Below are 16,914 nucleotides of genomic sequence, written 5' to 3' on the forward strand. Positions count from 1 at the left end.
TAGATCCACTAGACCAATATTTAGGTCAAATATTCTGGGATACTACCCATGAAAAGGAGGTCATGCTGTAGGCCTGTCTGTTTAATTTTCCATAATTCTGCTTATGTTTTCTTTTCTGTTTTGTGATAACAGTACTTAGCAAAAAGATATCAAGTTTCAAAAGATTTTTAGGAGAAGGAACTAATTTGTGCAATTAAATAAAATGAGGTCATAATCACATTCTTATATATTCTGTCTTTTCCTTCTTCAGAATAGTGTCCCCCAGTTCTTTTATTTATGGCGAATCAGTGGCAGCATCTCAGTTTACAAAGCTGGAAGATTTTGAGTGTCATTTTCAGGACTTAAATTTTACTCTTCAGGTAAAAGAATTATGTAGCAGAAGCATGTTTGCTAGTGGGCTTATCAATATCCCTAGGATTTTGCTGGACATAATGAATACAGGCCAATGGATGTATGTTCTTTACTGCAGTACAATAAATGGTCTAGGATTTTGTGATCCTTTTGAAATGCCTTTTTTAAAGTCAGGCCTACTTTCTGTCTTTGATTGGCATGCTGAACAGAGATCATAATAAAAAAAATTGTCACCAGAACAAAGAAAAAAGGATTCTGGCCTAAAGAAAAAATGGAATAAAATTAAGTATCTGCAACTGCTAAATATTCCTCCAACCAGAAGTAAGTTCATTAAATTCAGTATAATGTACCTTTATGTAGATGCTGTCAGGCCTAGAAGCCATATTTTGAATTGGGCCTTCATACCTGCCACAATTGAAACGGTGGGGAATTGGGAGGGGGGATTGTATGGAGCCTGGTGGATGTATAGCCATAACAACATTCCTTTCACAGAGAGTCAATGACAACTTGCCCCTGAACCTGCATGGGAGTGATTGGAAGATGTCTCCAGTTGGGAAGGTGTCTAATTGGACTGAGCTATGGACATGTGGGTGTGGGGCAGGGTCTTGAACTTTCAACTGGGTGGGGAAAACCTGGAAGGACGCAAAGGCCCCAACCGGCCAAGCTTGAGTGAAACTGATTTGTGGAGCAGGAAGCAAAGAGTGGGAGCTTGGCTTTCTGCTCCATGGTGGGGGCATTTCTCCCATACTTGCTGCTCCTCCCTGCTGACTGGCTGCATTTTCGTCAGTCGGGTGCCAGCTGCTTGGACGCTGGCTCAGCAGACCTCTGCAGGATGAAGCAAAGGAAGCTCTGGAGGAATCTGTTGAGGGGGGAGCCCCCCTCAACAAATGCCTGCTGGGCCAACAATTCCTCACCAGAAGCAGTGCAGGGGGAAATCCCCTCTGGCCAATCCAACTACCTAGCAGACCTGTAGAACTGCATGAAACCCCTGTAGGTGCTCCCAGACTGGAGACTTTTGATCAATGCCGTTGCCAGAGGAAACTCCACCCCAGTGGAGGTTGGCTCCATATAGGAGGGCGCCCCATCTCAGCAAGGTCCTTGTTTCCTGCACAGGTTCCTCCACCTGCAAAGGAGTGGATGGAGAGCCAACAAAAGAGATGCCTGCTCGGCCAATGGCTCACCACTAAGCCCACCATTGAGGGGCAGTCACAGCCTCTACATGGTGCTGAGCCCCCAATATAGGAAAATTAACCCAACAAGCTATAGAGGATCCACTCCTTCCTCTAGCTCAAGGGAACATCATCCAAAGAAAGCCTACCAACCCTAATTGAGGGAAGCAGAGAGGATGACAACCTGATAAGTGGAGCCATTGGTTCCTTTATGATCAAAGCCCACTTAGTAGTGCCAGAGACGAGGACCAAGAGGAAGCAGAAGCCATCATAGATACAGGGTGTACCAGATGCCTAATCATCCTCCCCATAGTCAAGCAGCTAGGCATTTGCACCAGATCCCTAGCTCGCCCATCCAGTTTGAGGAAGTTGATGGGACCCTAATAGGGGGAGCCCAAACTACCCTCATCAGACTAGAGATGGGCCTTCACAAAGTACTCCTCCAATTTGTTATAGCTCCAAAAATGTCAGAATCAATCATCCTAGAACTTGCCTGGCACTACAAATGGGCCCCAACCATGAAGTAGGAAGATGGCTTTAGAAAACTGACAATATGGGTTGGCCTGTTGCCACCTGTCAAACCTCATAGCTGTCAGGAGGATGCACTCCCCAGCGCCCCCATGGGGTACCAGGCAGCCAGCAGGTGCCCAGAGAATACAGCGACTTGTCAAGGGTGTTTAGTAAGGAGGATTGCAACTTCCTCCCTCCTCACCTCCCAACAGACTGTGCTATTGAATTTGTATCGAGAGCAAAGTTGCCAAAACTGAAAATGACCTCCATGATCTCCAAAGAAATGGAGGCGCTACGGAGATACATAGATGCTAACCTAGCATGCAGCTTCATAAAACCAGCAAAATTCAAAGTCGTGGCCCCAGTGCTATTCAAAGAGAAAAAAGATGGGAGAATGTGTGGATTTTCATGGAATTAATGACATGTGCATGGAGAACACCTACCTCCTCCCCCTCATGAAGGATCTACTTGGACACCTAGTGAAAGGAAAGGTGCTATTCTGTGTATTATATATTTATTTAAGTTACAATAATATTTACAAATATATACAATATTTTCTCATTTTAATATAGATCTTGCATATTCCTTATATAGTAACTTTACATCTATCTTCCAGCTAATTGTACCATATATTTCAAATTTTATAATATTTCAATTCTTCTCTATCCTTTAATTCTATGGTTAACCTATCCATCTCTGCACACTCAAGAACCTTTCTTATTATCTTTATGTTGGAAGGAGTGTTGTTCTGTTTCCAGTTTTGAGCAAAAACAATTCTAGCTGCTGTTAATATATGCAGTATTTTGTATTGAAGTTTTTTACATGTTTCCCCTTAATGTCCCTAATAAGAATAGTTCCAGTTTCAGCTCAATCTTTTGTTCTGTAATTTCTTCTAACTATTTCTTTACTTTGAGCCAATAATGGTAGAAAGTTCCTTGTTTGTAGCTGCATCTCCAGCATTCAGGCGAACACTTTGGAAATATTTTGGGCAGTCTTGCCAAGGGTAAATGCCAATGATAAAACATTTTGTACAGGTTTTCTTTGTAGGCTGCTGACATTGTTAATTTGTAATTTTTCTCCCATAATTTTTCCAATGTTCTAATTCAATACTATAACCAAAATTTTAGCCCAATTTATCGTTTCTTTCACTGTTTCTTCCTCTGTTTTAAATCTTAAGAAATAATTATATGATTCCTGTTGTTCTCTGTAGAAGCCTTATTGTTCTAGATCTTTTTTGTATCTTGTCCTGATTTTCAGGTATAGACACCAGCTTGTCTTTATTCCTTGGCTCTTTAACTCTTGATTAGATTTTAATTTCCCTTGCTCATCCAATAATTATTTGTATTTCACTATCTTGTTTCTTTCTCTTATAACCTGGAATATAGCAGATTGGTCCGTCCCATCAAAAGACCAACTCTTTTTTGACTATATATAACAATTTGACATCCTCTTCTTGCAGGAAACCTGGGCCTCCACAGAGATTCAGTTAGATGGCTATTGGGTTAACTCAATTCCGGCTGCCCCAAGCAAGGTGCGGGTGAGAGATAAAGGGGGTATTGTGACATTAGTTAATACATCCTTGCATTTTAAATGTGTACCACTGCCACCTTTCCAGCTATGGGTTGTAACTACATTACTCTTATTTGTGGAGATTTTGCTTTTTAATATCTATATTCCTCCACTTAATAAGAATAATGTGATTAACAAGATTTGGGACAGCATAGAAGATTTTATTCTTGGCTGTTCAGCCAAATTCCCCAAAGCTGCAATAATTATAGGGGGGGGGGGGACTTAAACATTAGGTTGGGTCCAAATGATCAAGCATTATATAAGCAGTTTAAGATTCACTATGATGAAAATGTAACAGGAGAATCTTTGCATGCCAGACAATTTAAAGACCCTAAAGCTAATCGGACAGGCTTATAAGACAAATGACTGAACATTTGGATCTTTGTATCCTTAATGGGTCCCCATGGGGCGACTTCCCAGCAGAATATACTTATCGGGGAGCAGGAAGAAAATCCACAGTTGATTACTGGATAATATCATATGACCTCCTGAAGTTCTTACAGAAGATGGAGGTAGACTCACTATTGGAAAGTGATCATAATACAATACTCCTTACTCTCACATTGCATCAGAATTCTCTAAGGGCAGGCACAGCCTATCTACCTACCCAGGTTAGAGATTCAAAATACCCAGGTAAAAATTAAATGGAACGAGAAAAACACTAAGGAAGTTACCAAATGAATGTTAGCCCCTGAAACCATAGAGTTACGTACATCTCTACTAAGAAATAACTGTGGGGGATCTTACCTAGAGGGGTTTGAATCCTTAATTTTAAATTTGAATTCGGTTCTCAGTAACAGATCACTAGCTCACCCCAAAATGCTAGTTTCAAAAAACAAAAAATGGTTTGATAGAGATTGCGTTCAACTAAAAAAGATATATAATGAGGAATATAAGAAAAGTAAAAGTGCCCCCTCCAAGGAGCACACTTACTACTTAAAGCAGCTGAAAGCACAATATAAGAACCTTCTAAAAGAAAAGAAAAGTGCGGCCCTGAAGGAGTCTTGGCATAGACTAATTACGGCAGTCAGGACAAAAAATACATCCCTTTTTTGGTACACCACCAGGGGACTGGGAAAACCTCCCCTACCCCCAACAAATCAGGTTCCGATTCATGCCTGGGAAGAGTATTTTAGGGAGCTTTATACAGATCCTGACTATGTAACCAAGGAGAGCCAAGCTAGTTTGGACCAAACTCCTTACTGTTACACCAGAAGAGATATCCCGGTTGATTGGAGCCCTAAAGGCTAATAAGGCACCCGGAGCTGATAATGTCCTGCCAGAAATAATTAAAAAGAATGCCAGTTGGTGGGCTCCACTTTTAGCATCACTGTTTACATTTATAGACAAAACAGGCCACATGCCTAGAGATTGGGGAGTAGCAATTATCATACCAATTTATAAAAAAGGGAATAGAAATGACCCAGGCAACTACAGACCCATTAGTCTTCTAAGCGTTATTAGTAAACTGTATGCCAAACACCTAAATTATAAACTTCAAGATTGGCTAATTTCAGGGGGGATAATCAAAGACGAACAAGCCAGTTTTAGAGAAGGAAGATCGACGGTGGATCATATCTTGGTACTCTACCATTTAGTACAAAAATACACACATATAAAAAAATCCTCTCTTTTTGTGGCCTTCCTGGATTTTAAACAGGCCTTTGATTCAATATCCAGGATCACCTTCTGGGAGAAGTTAAAATGCACCACTATCGATAAACACATCCTCAACTTCATACAAAAATTGTATGCCAATTCCACTCTGAAAGTGAGGTGCAACCCCCAAGGGAGTTTAACCGGCTCAGTAAGGGTACAAAAAGGGGTACAGCAGGGTTGCATCCTGTCCCCCTCCCTCTTCAACTTCTATATTAATCCCCTGATTGATCTTTTACAGAACCCTGATTTCCATCCTCCTAACCTAGCACAACGCAAAGTGCCAATTCTCTTATATGCTGATGACGCCGCTATCATTTCACAAAACCCCATAGGACTAAAGAGAGCAATTAGGGCAACACTCAGCTATTGCAAGCAAAACAAGCTGGTCCTTAACTTCGATAAATCAAAATTTTTAGTTTTTGCTAAAAGACCAAGCCAATACTCATGGAAATTAGAAGGATATAGTTTGGAACAGGTTAGAACATTTGGTGTGGTTTTCCACTCGCTAGGGACATGGAAGGCACACTTGGATCACACATTGCAAGTAGTTAATAGGTCCTCAAATGCAATCAAACATTTCTTTTATACAGGTGGAAGTCAGTTAGTACCTGCTGCCTTAAAACTTTTTGAGGCCAAAACATTGGCACAAATTATTTACGGGGCTCAAACAGGAATCCTTGCAAAGAGAGACTTGTTAGAAACCATACAAACAAAATTCCTGCGAGCCATCTTAACTGCACCCAATGGAACTCCAAATGCCCAGTTAAGAATTGAGATAGGCATGCCTCAAATTCAGGTAAGAGCCTGGAAGATGATGATCATTTATTGGCTTAAAATGCATTTCTTTCCAGAGAGACTGTCCCCACTAGGGTTGACTGACAATTTCCATTCCCCCTGGAAACAAGCAATTGATCACAAGCTGGGCTCTTATGGGCTCTCACCATTATTCTTAATGTCCCTAGGCTTTGAGCAAGCAAAGCAAGTAGTAATTAATAGAATGGGGGACATGGAGTTCCAAGAAGAACTAAATAGGTTGCTTCTCCACAGTAGGGGCAGAATCAAACAGGGTATGTGGGAATCGGCAAGATATGTAAATGACCTGATCTCCCCAAAACAAAGAATAGCTTTCTTCAGAGCCAGATTTAACATTCTTCCTTCAGCACTCCTCCAGAACACCTATAGCAGAACAGGTTTATATATATGGTAAAGGAGAAGTGGAAGATAATTCACATGTTCTATTACACTGCGAGCTATACAGAGCTTGTAGGTCTGCACATATTCTCCCCTTATTAGAGAGATTGCCAGTGAGGGCAGACAATTTTTGTCTAGGCTTTCTCCTCCAGGACACTAACCCGGTTACCACGTATGCAGTGGCAAAGTTCTGTGCTGCTGCAATGTCCATAAGAAAAAAATTGGCTACAGAAGTATAGTACCATCTTGTACCAATTATCTGGACATACCTCTAACAATCTTTGGACCATAATGTTATTATCAACTTTTAATGTCAATACTTTTTAATTATATTTTAATGTTAGTATTTTTTAATATAGTGTAAAAACTAATGTGTATTGCTGGTCTTTGACCGTAATAAAGATTTTACTTACTTACTTACTTACTTACTTACTTACTTACTTACTTACTTACTTACTCACTCTCTCTATCTTGTTTACGTCTAATACATTGGGATATATCATTACTTGGATAGTTGATAGCCAGATTGGAATTTTCATACAATGTTTTTTCTTAATTTTCTCCCAGGCATATAGTAGGGTATCTCTTACTAAGTGTCTCTGGAAATATGAGTGTTTTTTGTTTTTTCCCTCCCAAATAAATGTGTGCCAGCCAAGTTGAAGGTTGTGACTCTCTGTTGTTAGTATCCTTTTATTATTTAGGTTTATCCAATCTTTAAACCAAATCATGGCTGCCTCATGATAATAAAATTCCCAATCTGGGAGTCCAAAACCTCCCTTATTTCTGCTATATTGCAAAAGTTTTAATTTTATATGAAATTTCCTCCCGAGCCAAATAAATTTTAGTGTTATTTTATTTAATTCTTCAAAGAATTTGTTCCCTAATTTTATCAGTGCTGTTTGGAGGAGAAACAAGATTTTAGGTATATTCATTTTGATTGTGGCAATTCTTCCAATTAGTGATAGTTGTAATTTTGCCCAATTGTCCAAATCTTTTTGTATTTGTTGTAATAATTTATTATAATTATCCTCTTTTATAGAGGATCCTTTCATCGTCAACCAGATTCCAAGATATTTTACTTTCTTAGCCATCTGGATCCCTAATTTCTCCTGTGGCTGGTGATTGGAACTGCTGGCTGGAAGGGGGGGAGCAGAGAGAAAAAGAGGAGTAGGTAGTGGCCCGCGCACCTAACGGCATGCGAATCATATCTCCATAAACCAAAATAGTAATAATACATTCTGGATTAGTGCGCTTGAAATTGTGATTTTATTTATTTCAAAATGACCAGTTTACCTCAATGTAATAGCTGTCTTGCACCTGTCTTTTGCAGTACTCTTTTCAAATTTGGATACTGTCCCCTTTGTAAACAAATTACTAGTCTACATAGACAGATTACCTATCTAGAATCTCTAATCTGTGCTCTCCAAGCAGAAATTTGGTGTCCAATTCGACCATTCCACTCTACAGAGATGCCACGCTATCAGCCCCCCCCTATCGCAAAGATCTCGCAGGAGAAGAGCAGTCTGGACAACCGTGGGATCTGGCAGGGTGAGAGCTGTGAACCATAAACACAAAGCTTTTGCTGTGGCCCAGCGTAATAGATATAGCACCTTTGCTGACCCTAATGGGGACACTAAAGAGACAGGTCAAGGTAGTTGTGGTAATGATGACTCAAATAAGCAGGAGATCGTGGTTCAAAATCAGTCGCACAAGAAAAGCAAGGTATGCAAAAAGAGAAGTCACCTTCTGGTTGGTGATTCAATCATAAGGGATGTAAATTTAGGAAAGCATATGGAGGTTTTAAAAGAGGTCAGGTGTCTGCCAGGTGCTACTGCCAGCAGAGACAAGAGGCGTATTCTTAAGATAGTCAAGAATGCAAGTAAGGACTGTGATGTTGATGCTATTATACATCTTGGCGCAAATGATCTGTCCCCAAAAGATGTACTTTCTGTGAAGAATGATTTCCAGAGCTTGGGGTATGAACTTAGTAGTATAGGTTGTAGGCTTATCTTTTCAGAGGTTTTACCAGTATATAAGGAACAAAAAGGGAAGGGCCAGAGGGTAGCAGAGTTTAATGTGTGGTTAAAGAAGTGGTGTAAAAGGGAAGGCTTTGGTTTTATTAGTCATGATGTCTGCAGCTAGTCCAATGAAAAACTGTACAAAAGAGATGATTTGCACCCATCCAAGAAAAGGACTGAGTTACTTGGCATTAAATTCACAGATTTTCTGGATAAACATTTAAACTGAACAGCGGGGACAGAGAATTAATTGATACAGAACATTTCTGTCCCCAGCAATCTAAAATTCATAGGATTATCAGTGCATGTAACACAGATGTTTGTGCAGGTAAGATTATAACTCCTGCTGTCAAGCAAAACCAAGCATTTAATAGTGAGTGCCATACCATGCGCATGAATCATACAAGTGGCAAGAAAATAGGGGCAGTCAGGCATAACACAGGTTATGTAGACAGTAAACACAGAGTCAATCAAAATGGATTCAAATGTCTATACATCAATGCCCAGAGTATGAGGAATAAACAGGGCGAATTAGAAATTCAAGTAAAAGATGGCAGATACAATATTGTTGCCATTACAGAAACTTGGTGGGATGAAACCGACAAATGGAACTTACAGCTAGAAGGATTTAAATTATTTAAAAGAAATAGACCAAATAAAAGAGGAGGTAGAGTTGTACTATATATAAGAAATCTCTACAGAAATAGAGCACAACAATGATGAGAACTATCTTGAATGCATTTGGGTCAACATTAAAGATTGTGGGGGAAATGACATTGCCATAGGTCTATACTACAGGCCACCCAATCAAGCAGAGGAAGTAGATGAACTTTTTGCTAGTCAGCTAACTAAGGTATGTAGGAAGGACACCACAATAGTAGTGGGGGGATTTTTACTACCCTAAATTAAACTGGGAAACAAATTCTGCACCAAGTGGAAGATCCAACAGGTTCCTAACAAACCTAGCAGACAACTTTGTTTCCTAAAAAGTAGAAAAGGGAACAAAGGGATCAACCATATTGGACTTAATTCTCACTAACAGAGGTGAAATGAAGGTGTTGAAGCCATAGGAACCCTGGGGGCAAGTGACCATGCAATATTGGAATTCAACATTATGCAAACACAAGTGGTAGAACAAAGTGAAACTAGAGTCTTGGACTTTAAGAGAGCTAATTTCAATAAACTTAGAGATAGCTTGGGAAAAATTCCATGGATGAGAATCCTCAAGGGGAAAACAACTCAAGAAGCTTGGGAAATTTTGAAAAATGAGATTACAAAAGCCCAATCTAGCACAATACCAATGAAGAAGAAAAGTAACAGCTCCAAAAGAAACCAGCATGGCTGCATAAAGAACTCTCTGACAAATTGAAAGACAAAAAAGATAAGTATAAAAAGTGGAAAGGGGGGGGGGCATAACTAAGGCAGAATATCAGCAAATAGCCCGAGCCTGTAAAGATGAAGTGGGGAAAGCTAAGGCTCACAATGAAGAAAGGCTTGCCACAAAAGTAAAAATTAACAAAAAAGCTTCATCCAACATGTTAAAAACAAGAAAAAAGTTAAGGAAATAATTCGTCCATTGCTGGGAGAAAGTGGCAAGAAGGTGACAAGCAATAGGGAGAAAGCAGAACTATTTAACTCATGTTTTGCATCTGTCTTTACACAAAGGGATAAAACAGTCCAACCTATCAAGCACCACAAAAATCAGATTAGGAACACAAGTTGAAATAGGGAAGAAAATGGTAAGTAAGCACTTGTCTACCCTAGACAAGTTCAAATCACCAGGACCGGATGGATTACACCCCAGGGTTCTGAAGGAACTGGCATACAAGATCTCAGAACCACTGAACTATATCTTTCAGAGATCCTGGAGCACCAGGACTACCAGAGGATTGGAAAAGAGCTGATGTGGTTCCCATCTTCAAAAAAGGGGAAAAAACAGATCCAGGAAACTACAGACCTATCAGCCTGACCTCAATACCAGGAAAGATTCTGGAAAAGATAATCAAGCAATGAATTAGCGAACACCTAGAAGCAAACAAAGGAATAGCCAAAAGCCAACATGGGTTTGTCAAAAACAGATCATGCCAGACTAATCTTATTGCATTCTTCAATAATGTGAGAAAATTAGTGGACCAGAGGAATGCTGTCAATATAGTTTACTTGGACTTCAGTAAAGCATTTGATAAGGTAGACCATAACCTACTCCTAGATAAAGTAGAAGAATGTGGGTTAGACAGCATCACCACCAGATGGATTTGTAACTGGCTGACCAACCGCACTCAACGTGTAGTCCTCAATAGAACTGCATCTTCATGGAGGGAAGTATGCAGTGGAGTACCCCCAAGGCTCTGTTTTAGGCCCAATACTCTTCAACATCTTCATCAATGATTTGGATGAGGGAATAAATGGGGAACTCATCAAATTTGCAGATGACACCAAGCTGGCAGGAATAGCCAACACTCCAAAAGATAAGCTAAAGATACAGAAGGATCTTGACAAATTTGAACATTGGGCACTATCTAATAAAATGAAATTCAATGGAGAAAAGAGTAAGGTTCTACATTTAGGCAACAAAAATGAAATGCACAGGTACAGTATAGGTGGTACCTTGCTCAGTAGCAGTAACTGTGAAAGGGATCTTGGAGTCCTAGTGGACAACCATTTAAATATGAGCCAGCAATGTGCAGCAGCTGCCAAAAAAACCAACACATTTCTAGGCTGCATAAACAGAGGGATAGAATCAAGATCATGTGAAGTGTTAATACCACTTTATAATGCCTTGGTAAGGCCACACTTGGAATATTGCATTCAGTTTTGGTCACCATGATGTAGAAAAGATGTGGAGACTTTAGAAAGAGTGCAGAGAAGTGCAACAAATATGATTAGGGGACTGGAGACTAAAACATATGAAGAACGGTTGCAGGAACTGGGTATGTCTAGTTTAATAGAAAGAAAGACTAGGGGAGACATGATAGGGGTTGCCACAAAGAAGAGGGAGTCAAACTATTTTCCAAGGCACCTGAGGGTAGAACAAGAAGCAATGGGTGGAAACTAATCAAGGAGAGAAGCAACTTAGAACTGAGGAGAAATTTCCTGACAGTCAGAACAATTAATCAGTGGAACAGCTTGCCTCCAGAAGTTGTGAATGCCCGAATACTGGAAGTCTTTAAGAAGATATTGGATAGCCATTTGTCTGGAATGTTATAGGGTTTCTTGCCTAGGCAGGGGGTTGGACTAGAAGATCTCCAAGGTCCCTTCCAACTGCTATTGTATTATTGTATATTGTAGTCTACAATTAATAATCTAATGTAACAGGTCTAGTTACTGATAACAATACCAATCTTAATCTAATTATACCTTACCAATGCAGGTATAAGGGGTTATAGGAATTATAAATAATAAGTTTTAAATATGTATACAATTGAAATCTCGATAAAAGATCACATATGTTTAAAAAATCCATATATTACCTTCTAATCAATTTATAAATATATATAATATTTCTTTTTCAATTAATTCTTTATAACTTATCAATATACAAGTTATATAAGATTCCAAATTTGATTTTTAGATAAACAATTATACAATAAATAGTATATATACAAAACTCCTATATAGTTGTATCCCATTTGAAATCCATCCAAACATCAAGATAGCAATAGCAGTTAGACTTATATACCGCTTCATAGGGCTTTCAGCCCTCTCTAAGCGGTTTACAGAGTCAGCATATTGCCCCCAACAACAATCCGGGTCCTCATTTTACCCACCTCGGAAGGATGGAAGGCTGAGTCAACCTTGAGCCAGTGAGATTTGAACAGCCGAACTGCAGAACTGCAGTCAGCTGAAGTAGCCTGCAGTGCTGCACTCTAACCACTGCGCCACCTCGGCTCTGAGATGGCTAAAGAGTTCTTTATTCCTTAGTTATTACTATTGCACCAGCTTCTCTTCATCTCCTTGTATCTAAGATGTAGCCTTCCCTCTATTTAACAGTCATTGTCACTTTCACTTCACTTCCACCTCCAGTTCTTAATGTCTCCATCCCCTTTCAAAAAACCTCTTGTAGATATTTTCCCAAACCGCAGTAACTAGTCACAGTCTCAATCAAATAGTCAATCTGTCTATAAATTTTTTTCAACAAGCACCAGCTCAGACTGTTTGTCACTCCCTCCTTCTGTCAATACCAATCTCAGTCTTCTCAAGGTTCCACTCCCACCACTAAAGCGCCGCTTTCTCCACCTTGGAGACTCACTTATCCACCAGCTTGTAGGTTTCAAAATCTCTGAAAAACAACACAGCATCTCACTCTGTTTCGTTGATCTTCACCAATACTTCCCGCTGCTTCCCTCTTTTTGCTCCTCCTCCATTCGATCAAGCCATCATGTTTCCAGATCCAAACATAGTGGCCAGTCTCTGCCATGCTGGATTCAAGGGGTTCCTCTTGCTGTAACAGAGGATTGCTCTTCTCCTCATTACCATGGACTCCTACAGCAAGTCGCTAGCCCTAGCCGACCATGGGAAGATATTGCGATGGACTTCATCATCAAACTCTCTGAAAACGGGAATACAGTGATCTAGACTGTAGTAGATTTGTTTTCAAAGCAAGCTCATTTTACTGCCTGCTCCGGTCTACCATCGGCCAAAAAGATAGCCAAGCTTTTCATCAAGCAAGTTTACTGACTACATGGAATCCCTCTTCAGGGATTCCAATTTTTGAGAGAGTTCCTGAAATCAGCTGAATGCACACAAGGACTTAGCTCGGCTTTTCTTTTTTTTTTTAATTGAAAATTTTGGGGAAAAAACTTTTACAAATGTTTACTTCCTTCCCCCTCCCCTCCTCACACAACCCCCCCTATCTCCCCCCCCAACTTCCCAGAACCAATACAGGGTATAAATCTTTAACAAAGATATTCTAAAATAAACTTTAAAAAAAGTTGATATCATCTTTCATTTGAGCTTTAACTCCTCTTTGCTACGCTAGCTCTAAATAGATTATATCATTCCTTGTTTCTTCAGTCATAAACTATCTGGAATTTCTTAGTCCCATATTTATTTTGAGTATAGTCAATCCATCTTCTCCACTCCAGTTTATATCTCTCATTGGAATGATCCTTGAATATGCTGATATTTTAGCCATCTCTGCTAGGTTTGTTACTTTTAATGTCCATTCTTGAATAGTAGGCAAATCTTCCTTCTTCAGTATTGCACCACCAGCAGTGGTTATTGCTGCAGTTATTAAATGCAAAATCAGGTTAGTCTCTATAACTGTACAATCAGTAATTATACCTAACAAAAATAACTGAGGGGTAACTTTATCCTTTTTAAAGAACATTTTGCATAATCCACCATATTTTTATCCAAAATGCTTTAACCTTTTTACAAGTCCACCATATATGATAGTATGTAGCATCAGCACAATCACATCTCCAACATTTAGATTGTAAATTTGGATACATAGAGGCCAGTTTTTTAGGATCTAAATGCCATCTATAAAACATCTTATAAAAGTTTTCTTTCAAATTTTGGGCTTGTGTAAATTTTACATTTCTTACCCAAATCTTTTCCCATGTATCCAACATTATTGGTTCTTCAAAATTTCCTCTTTTAGTACATTCAAGTACATTCAATTGTAATACACCTCTTTCTAAGGTAAGAAGCTGTCTGTATGTAATTACATCCTGTTTTTGTACTATATTTATGTTTTTTATTGCATGTCTAGGAATTGCCCACATGGTTATCTTATCATTCAGTTTGTATTGATATTTTTTCCAGACTCGCAGTAGAGCATTCCTTAAAATATGACTTTTAAAGTTCTTATCTACCTTTTTGTCATATAGCAAGTAAGCATGCCAACCATATACCAAATCATGCCCTTCGATATTAAGTATTCTATCATCTGTTAAATTAATCCAGTCACTAATTACCGATAAAACTACTGCTTCATAATATAGTTTTAAATTTGGTAATTTCAAACCTCCTCTCTCACGTACATCTTGCATTATTATTAGTTTTATTCTCGGCTTCCTCCCTGCCCATACAAATTTATTAATGCCCTCCTGCCATTCTAGCAAATTTGCATCTTTTTAAAAGTATTGATATCATTTGAAAAAGAAATAAAAATTTAGGTAGAATATTCATTTTTACTGCTGCTATTCTTCCCAACAAAGATAATTGTAATTTTTCCCAATTTTTCATCTCTGTCTGTATGCTGTGCCATAGTGGCTCATAATTATACTTATATAGTTTCCCATTTGAAGTTGAAATATAGACTCCTAGATATTTAACCTTTTTAATTATTTCACATCCTGTCATTCCTTCTCATTCTTCCCTTTGTTTAGTGTTCATATTTTTAAATAGCATCTTTGTTTTCCCTAAATTTATTTTAAATCCAGACACTTGGCCGTATTGATTAATCATATTCATTAAAACCTTACTAGATTCCTGTGGTTGGGTTAATGTTATAACCAAATCATCCATGAAAGCACGTACTCTATATTCTTTTTTTTTTTTTTTTAAATATAGTTTTTATTAAACATTATCTTTAAAAAACAGAAAAACACAATACAGCGACATAAATACAACGACATAAACAAGACAAATCATACATAACAATATAAAGTAAAACATACAGATACAGATACCGTTTTAAACATACAACCCCCCTCCCCCCCCCACGGTGACAGTCATTCACAGCCCAGTTTTTCTTTCTTTCCTCAATTATTAGATCTCTAAGCCACATCTTCTCATTGCAAGATTCAGGGATCTATTACAGTACTTATGTTAACTTTCCCCATTTTAAGTCCCTGCTGTTCTCCTAGTCGCCCACATATACCATAGGTTCCAGCTAAGATAATGTTCTGTTTCTCCTTTGTCCCTCAGCCAACCCGTCATTCTATCCATTTCTGCACATTCGTAGATCTTTTTAATTAATGCGTCTTCCGGCGGTATAGTGGTGGATTTCCAAAATTGTGCATAGATTATTCTTGCGGCCACAATTATATGCAGGCTCAAATGCCATATTGAACTACTTATGTTATCTGGTTTGATGCTTAGTAACAGGTTCTCAGGTCTCCATTCAATGTTTGCCCCGGTAACCTCTTTTAACCATTTTTTAATCCTTTTCCAATATTTCGTGGCCTCAGTACAGGACCACCAAATATGGTAGAATGTGCCATCCTTTCTTCCACATTTCCAACACAATGGAGATAACCCAGGAAACATCTTAGCTAACCTCGTTGGGGGGAAGTGCCACCTATAAACCATCTTGTATATGTTTTCTTTGAATGCAGTGGATGTTGTAAGTTTAATGGTCTTACTCCATAGATCCCACCATTTGCCCATTTCAATTTCATAACCTAGGTTTCTCTCCCATACTGTTAGAAGGCTTTTGTCCATCTCTTCATTAGTATCGTGGCAGGTCAAAAATTGGTAGATCTTCGATAACATTTTTTTGTCTCCACCAAACAAGATCTTATCTAGCCCCTGAGGGTTTGGGTAGATCCCGAAACGTGCCTTATCACTTTTAAACCTGTTTCTAACCTGTAAATATTCCCACCATTCCAAATTCCTGCCCTGTTGCTCTAATTCCATCTTTGTTTTTATGTTGCCCTCTTCTGTCATAATATCTTTATATGTTATGTTTCTTGTCCAATTAAATAAACTCGGATGCGTTAAGGCTTCTAATGGTGCCAACCAACATGGAACCCTAAGATAATATTTTTTCCTCATTTTTTCCCAGACCCTCATCAAAATCTTCCGAATATAATGTCCCATGAAGTGCCTATGGGGGGTGTCTCTTTCTTGCCAGAGGGAGGCATGCCATCCCTGGGGGAGGTCATGTCCCTCTATAGCCAATAGGCGCCTTCTATTCAGCATCACCCAATCTTTCACCCATGTCATGATTGCTGCGTTATAGTATGCTTCCCAGTTGGGTACTCCGAAGCCTCCCAGTTCTCTGCGTTTTTGTAAAGTTTGGGCTTTAATTCGTGCTTTCTTGCCTTGCCATATAAACTGTGTCACTATTGTCTCCAAGGATTTAAAAAATTTTTTGTCCAATTTAGTTGGTGCCGTTTGAAACAAAAACAAAAATTTTGGTAATACATAAGTCTTGACTGTCGCGATCCTACCCATCAGAGACAATTGTTTGCTACTCCAATTAGTCATATCTTTGGATACCTGTTGTAGTAATTTCATATAGTTATCTACCTTGATAGAGGAACATCTCTCCGTCAGCCAAATTCCCAAATATTGTATTTTGTGGGCCATGTTGATCCCTAACAGGCTTTGTACTTCCCTTTTCTGGTTCAGAGTCATATTTTTAATTAGCAGTTTTGTCTTCTCTTTGTTTATACGTAGCCCCGCTATCCTACCGTACTCTTCTATTTTACATAAAAGTTGTATCCCAGACTCCATAGGGTCCTCCAGGATAAAGACAAGGTCGTCGGCAAAAG

The 16,914-nt window shown here is 39.0% G+C and overlaps 1 protein-coding gene across 1 annotated transcript in view; it reads left to right on the forward strand.

Moving 5' to 3' along the window:
* The window catches only part of ITGA9 (integrin subunit alpha 9), a 584,270-nt gene that overhangs the window by 416,427 nt on the left and 150,929 nt on the right, over positions 1-16,914 (forward strand). The window contains exon 22 of the mRNA XM_087713055.1: positions 251-359. Coding sequence (XP_087569181.1) covers positions 251-359 — 109 coding nt within the window. The remainder of the gene's footprint in view (positions 1-250; positions 360-16,914) is intronic.

The sequence above is a fragment of the Thamnophis sirtalis genome, unplaced genomic scaffold, assembly GCF_051295495.1.
Source record: "Thamnophis sirtalis isolate CommonGarterSnake01/CBP01778 unplaced genomic scaffold, rThaSir2_p1.2 scaffold_4, whole genome shotgun sequence".
Taxonomy (NCBI): domain Eukaryota; kingdom Metazoa; phylum Chordata; class Lepidosauria; order Squamata; family Natricidae; genus Thamnophis; species Thamnophis sirtalis.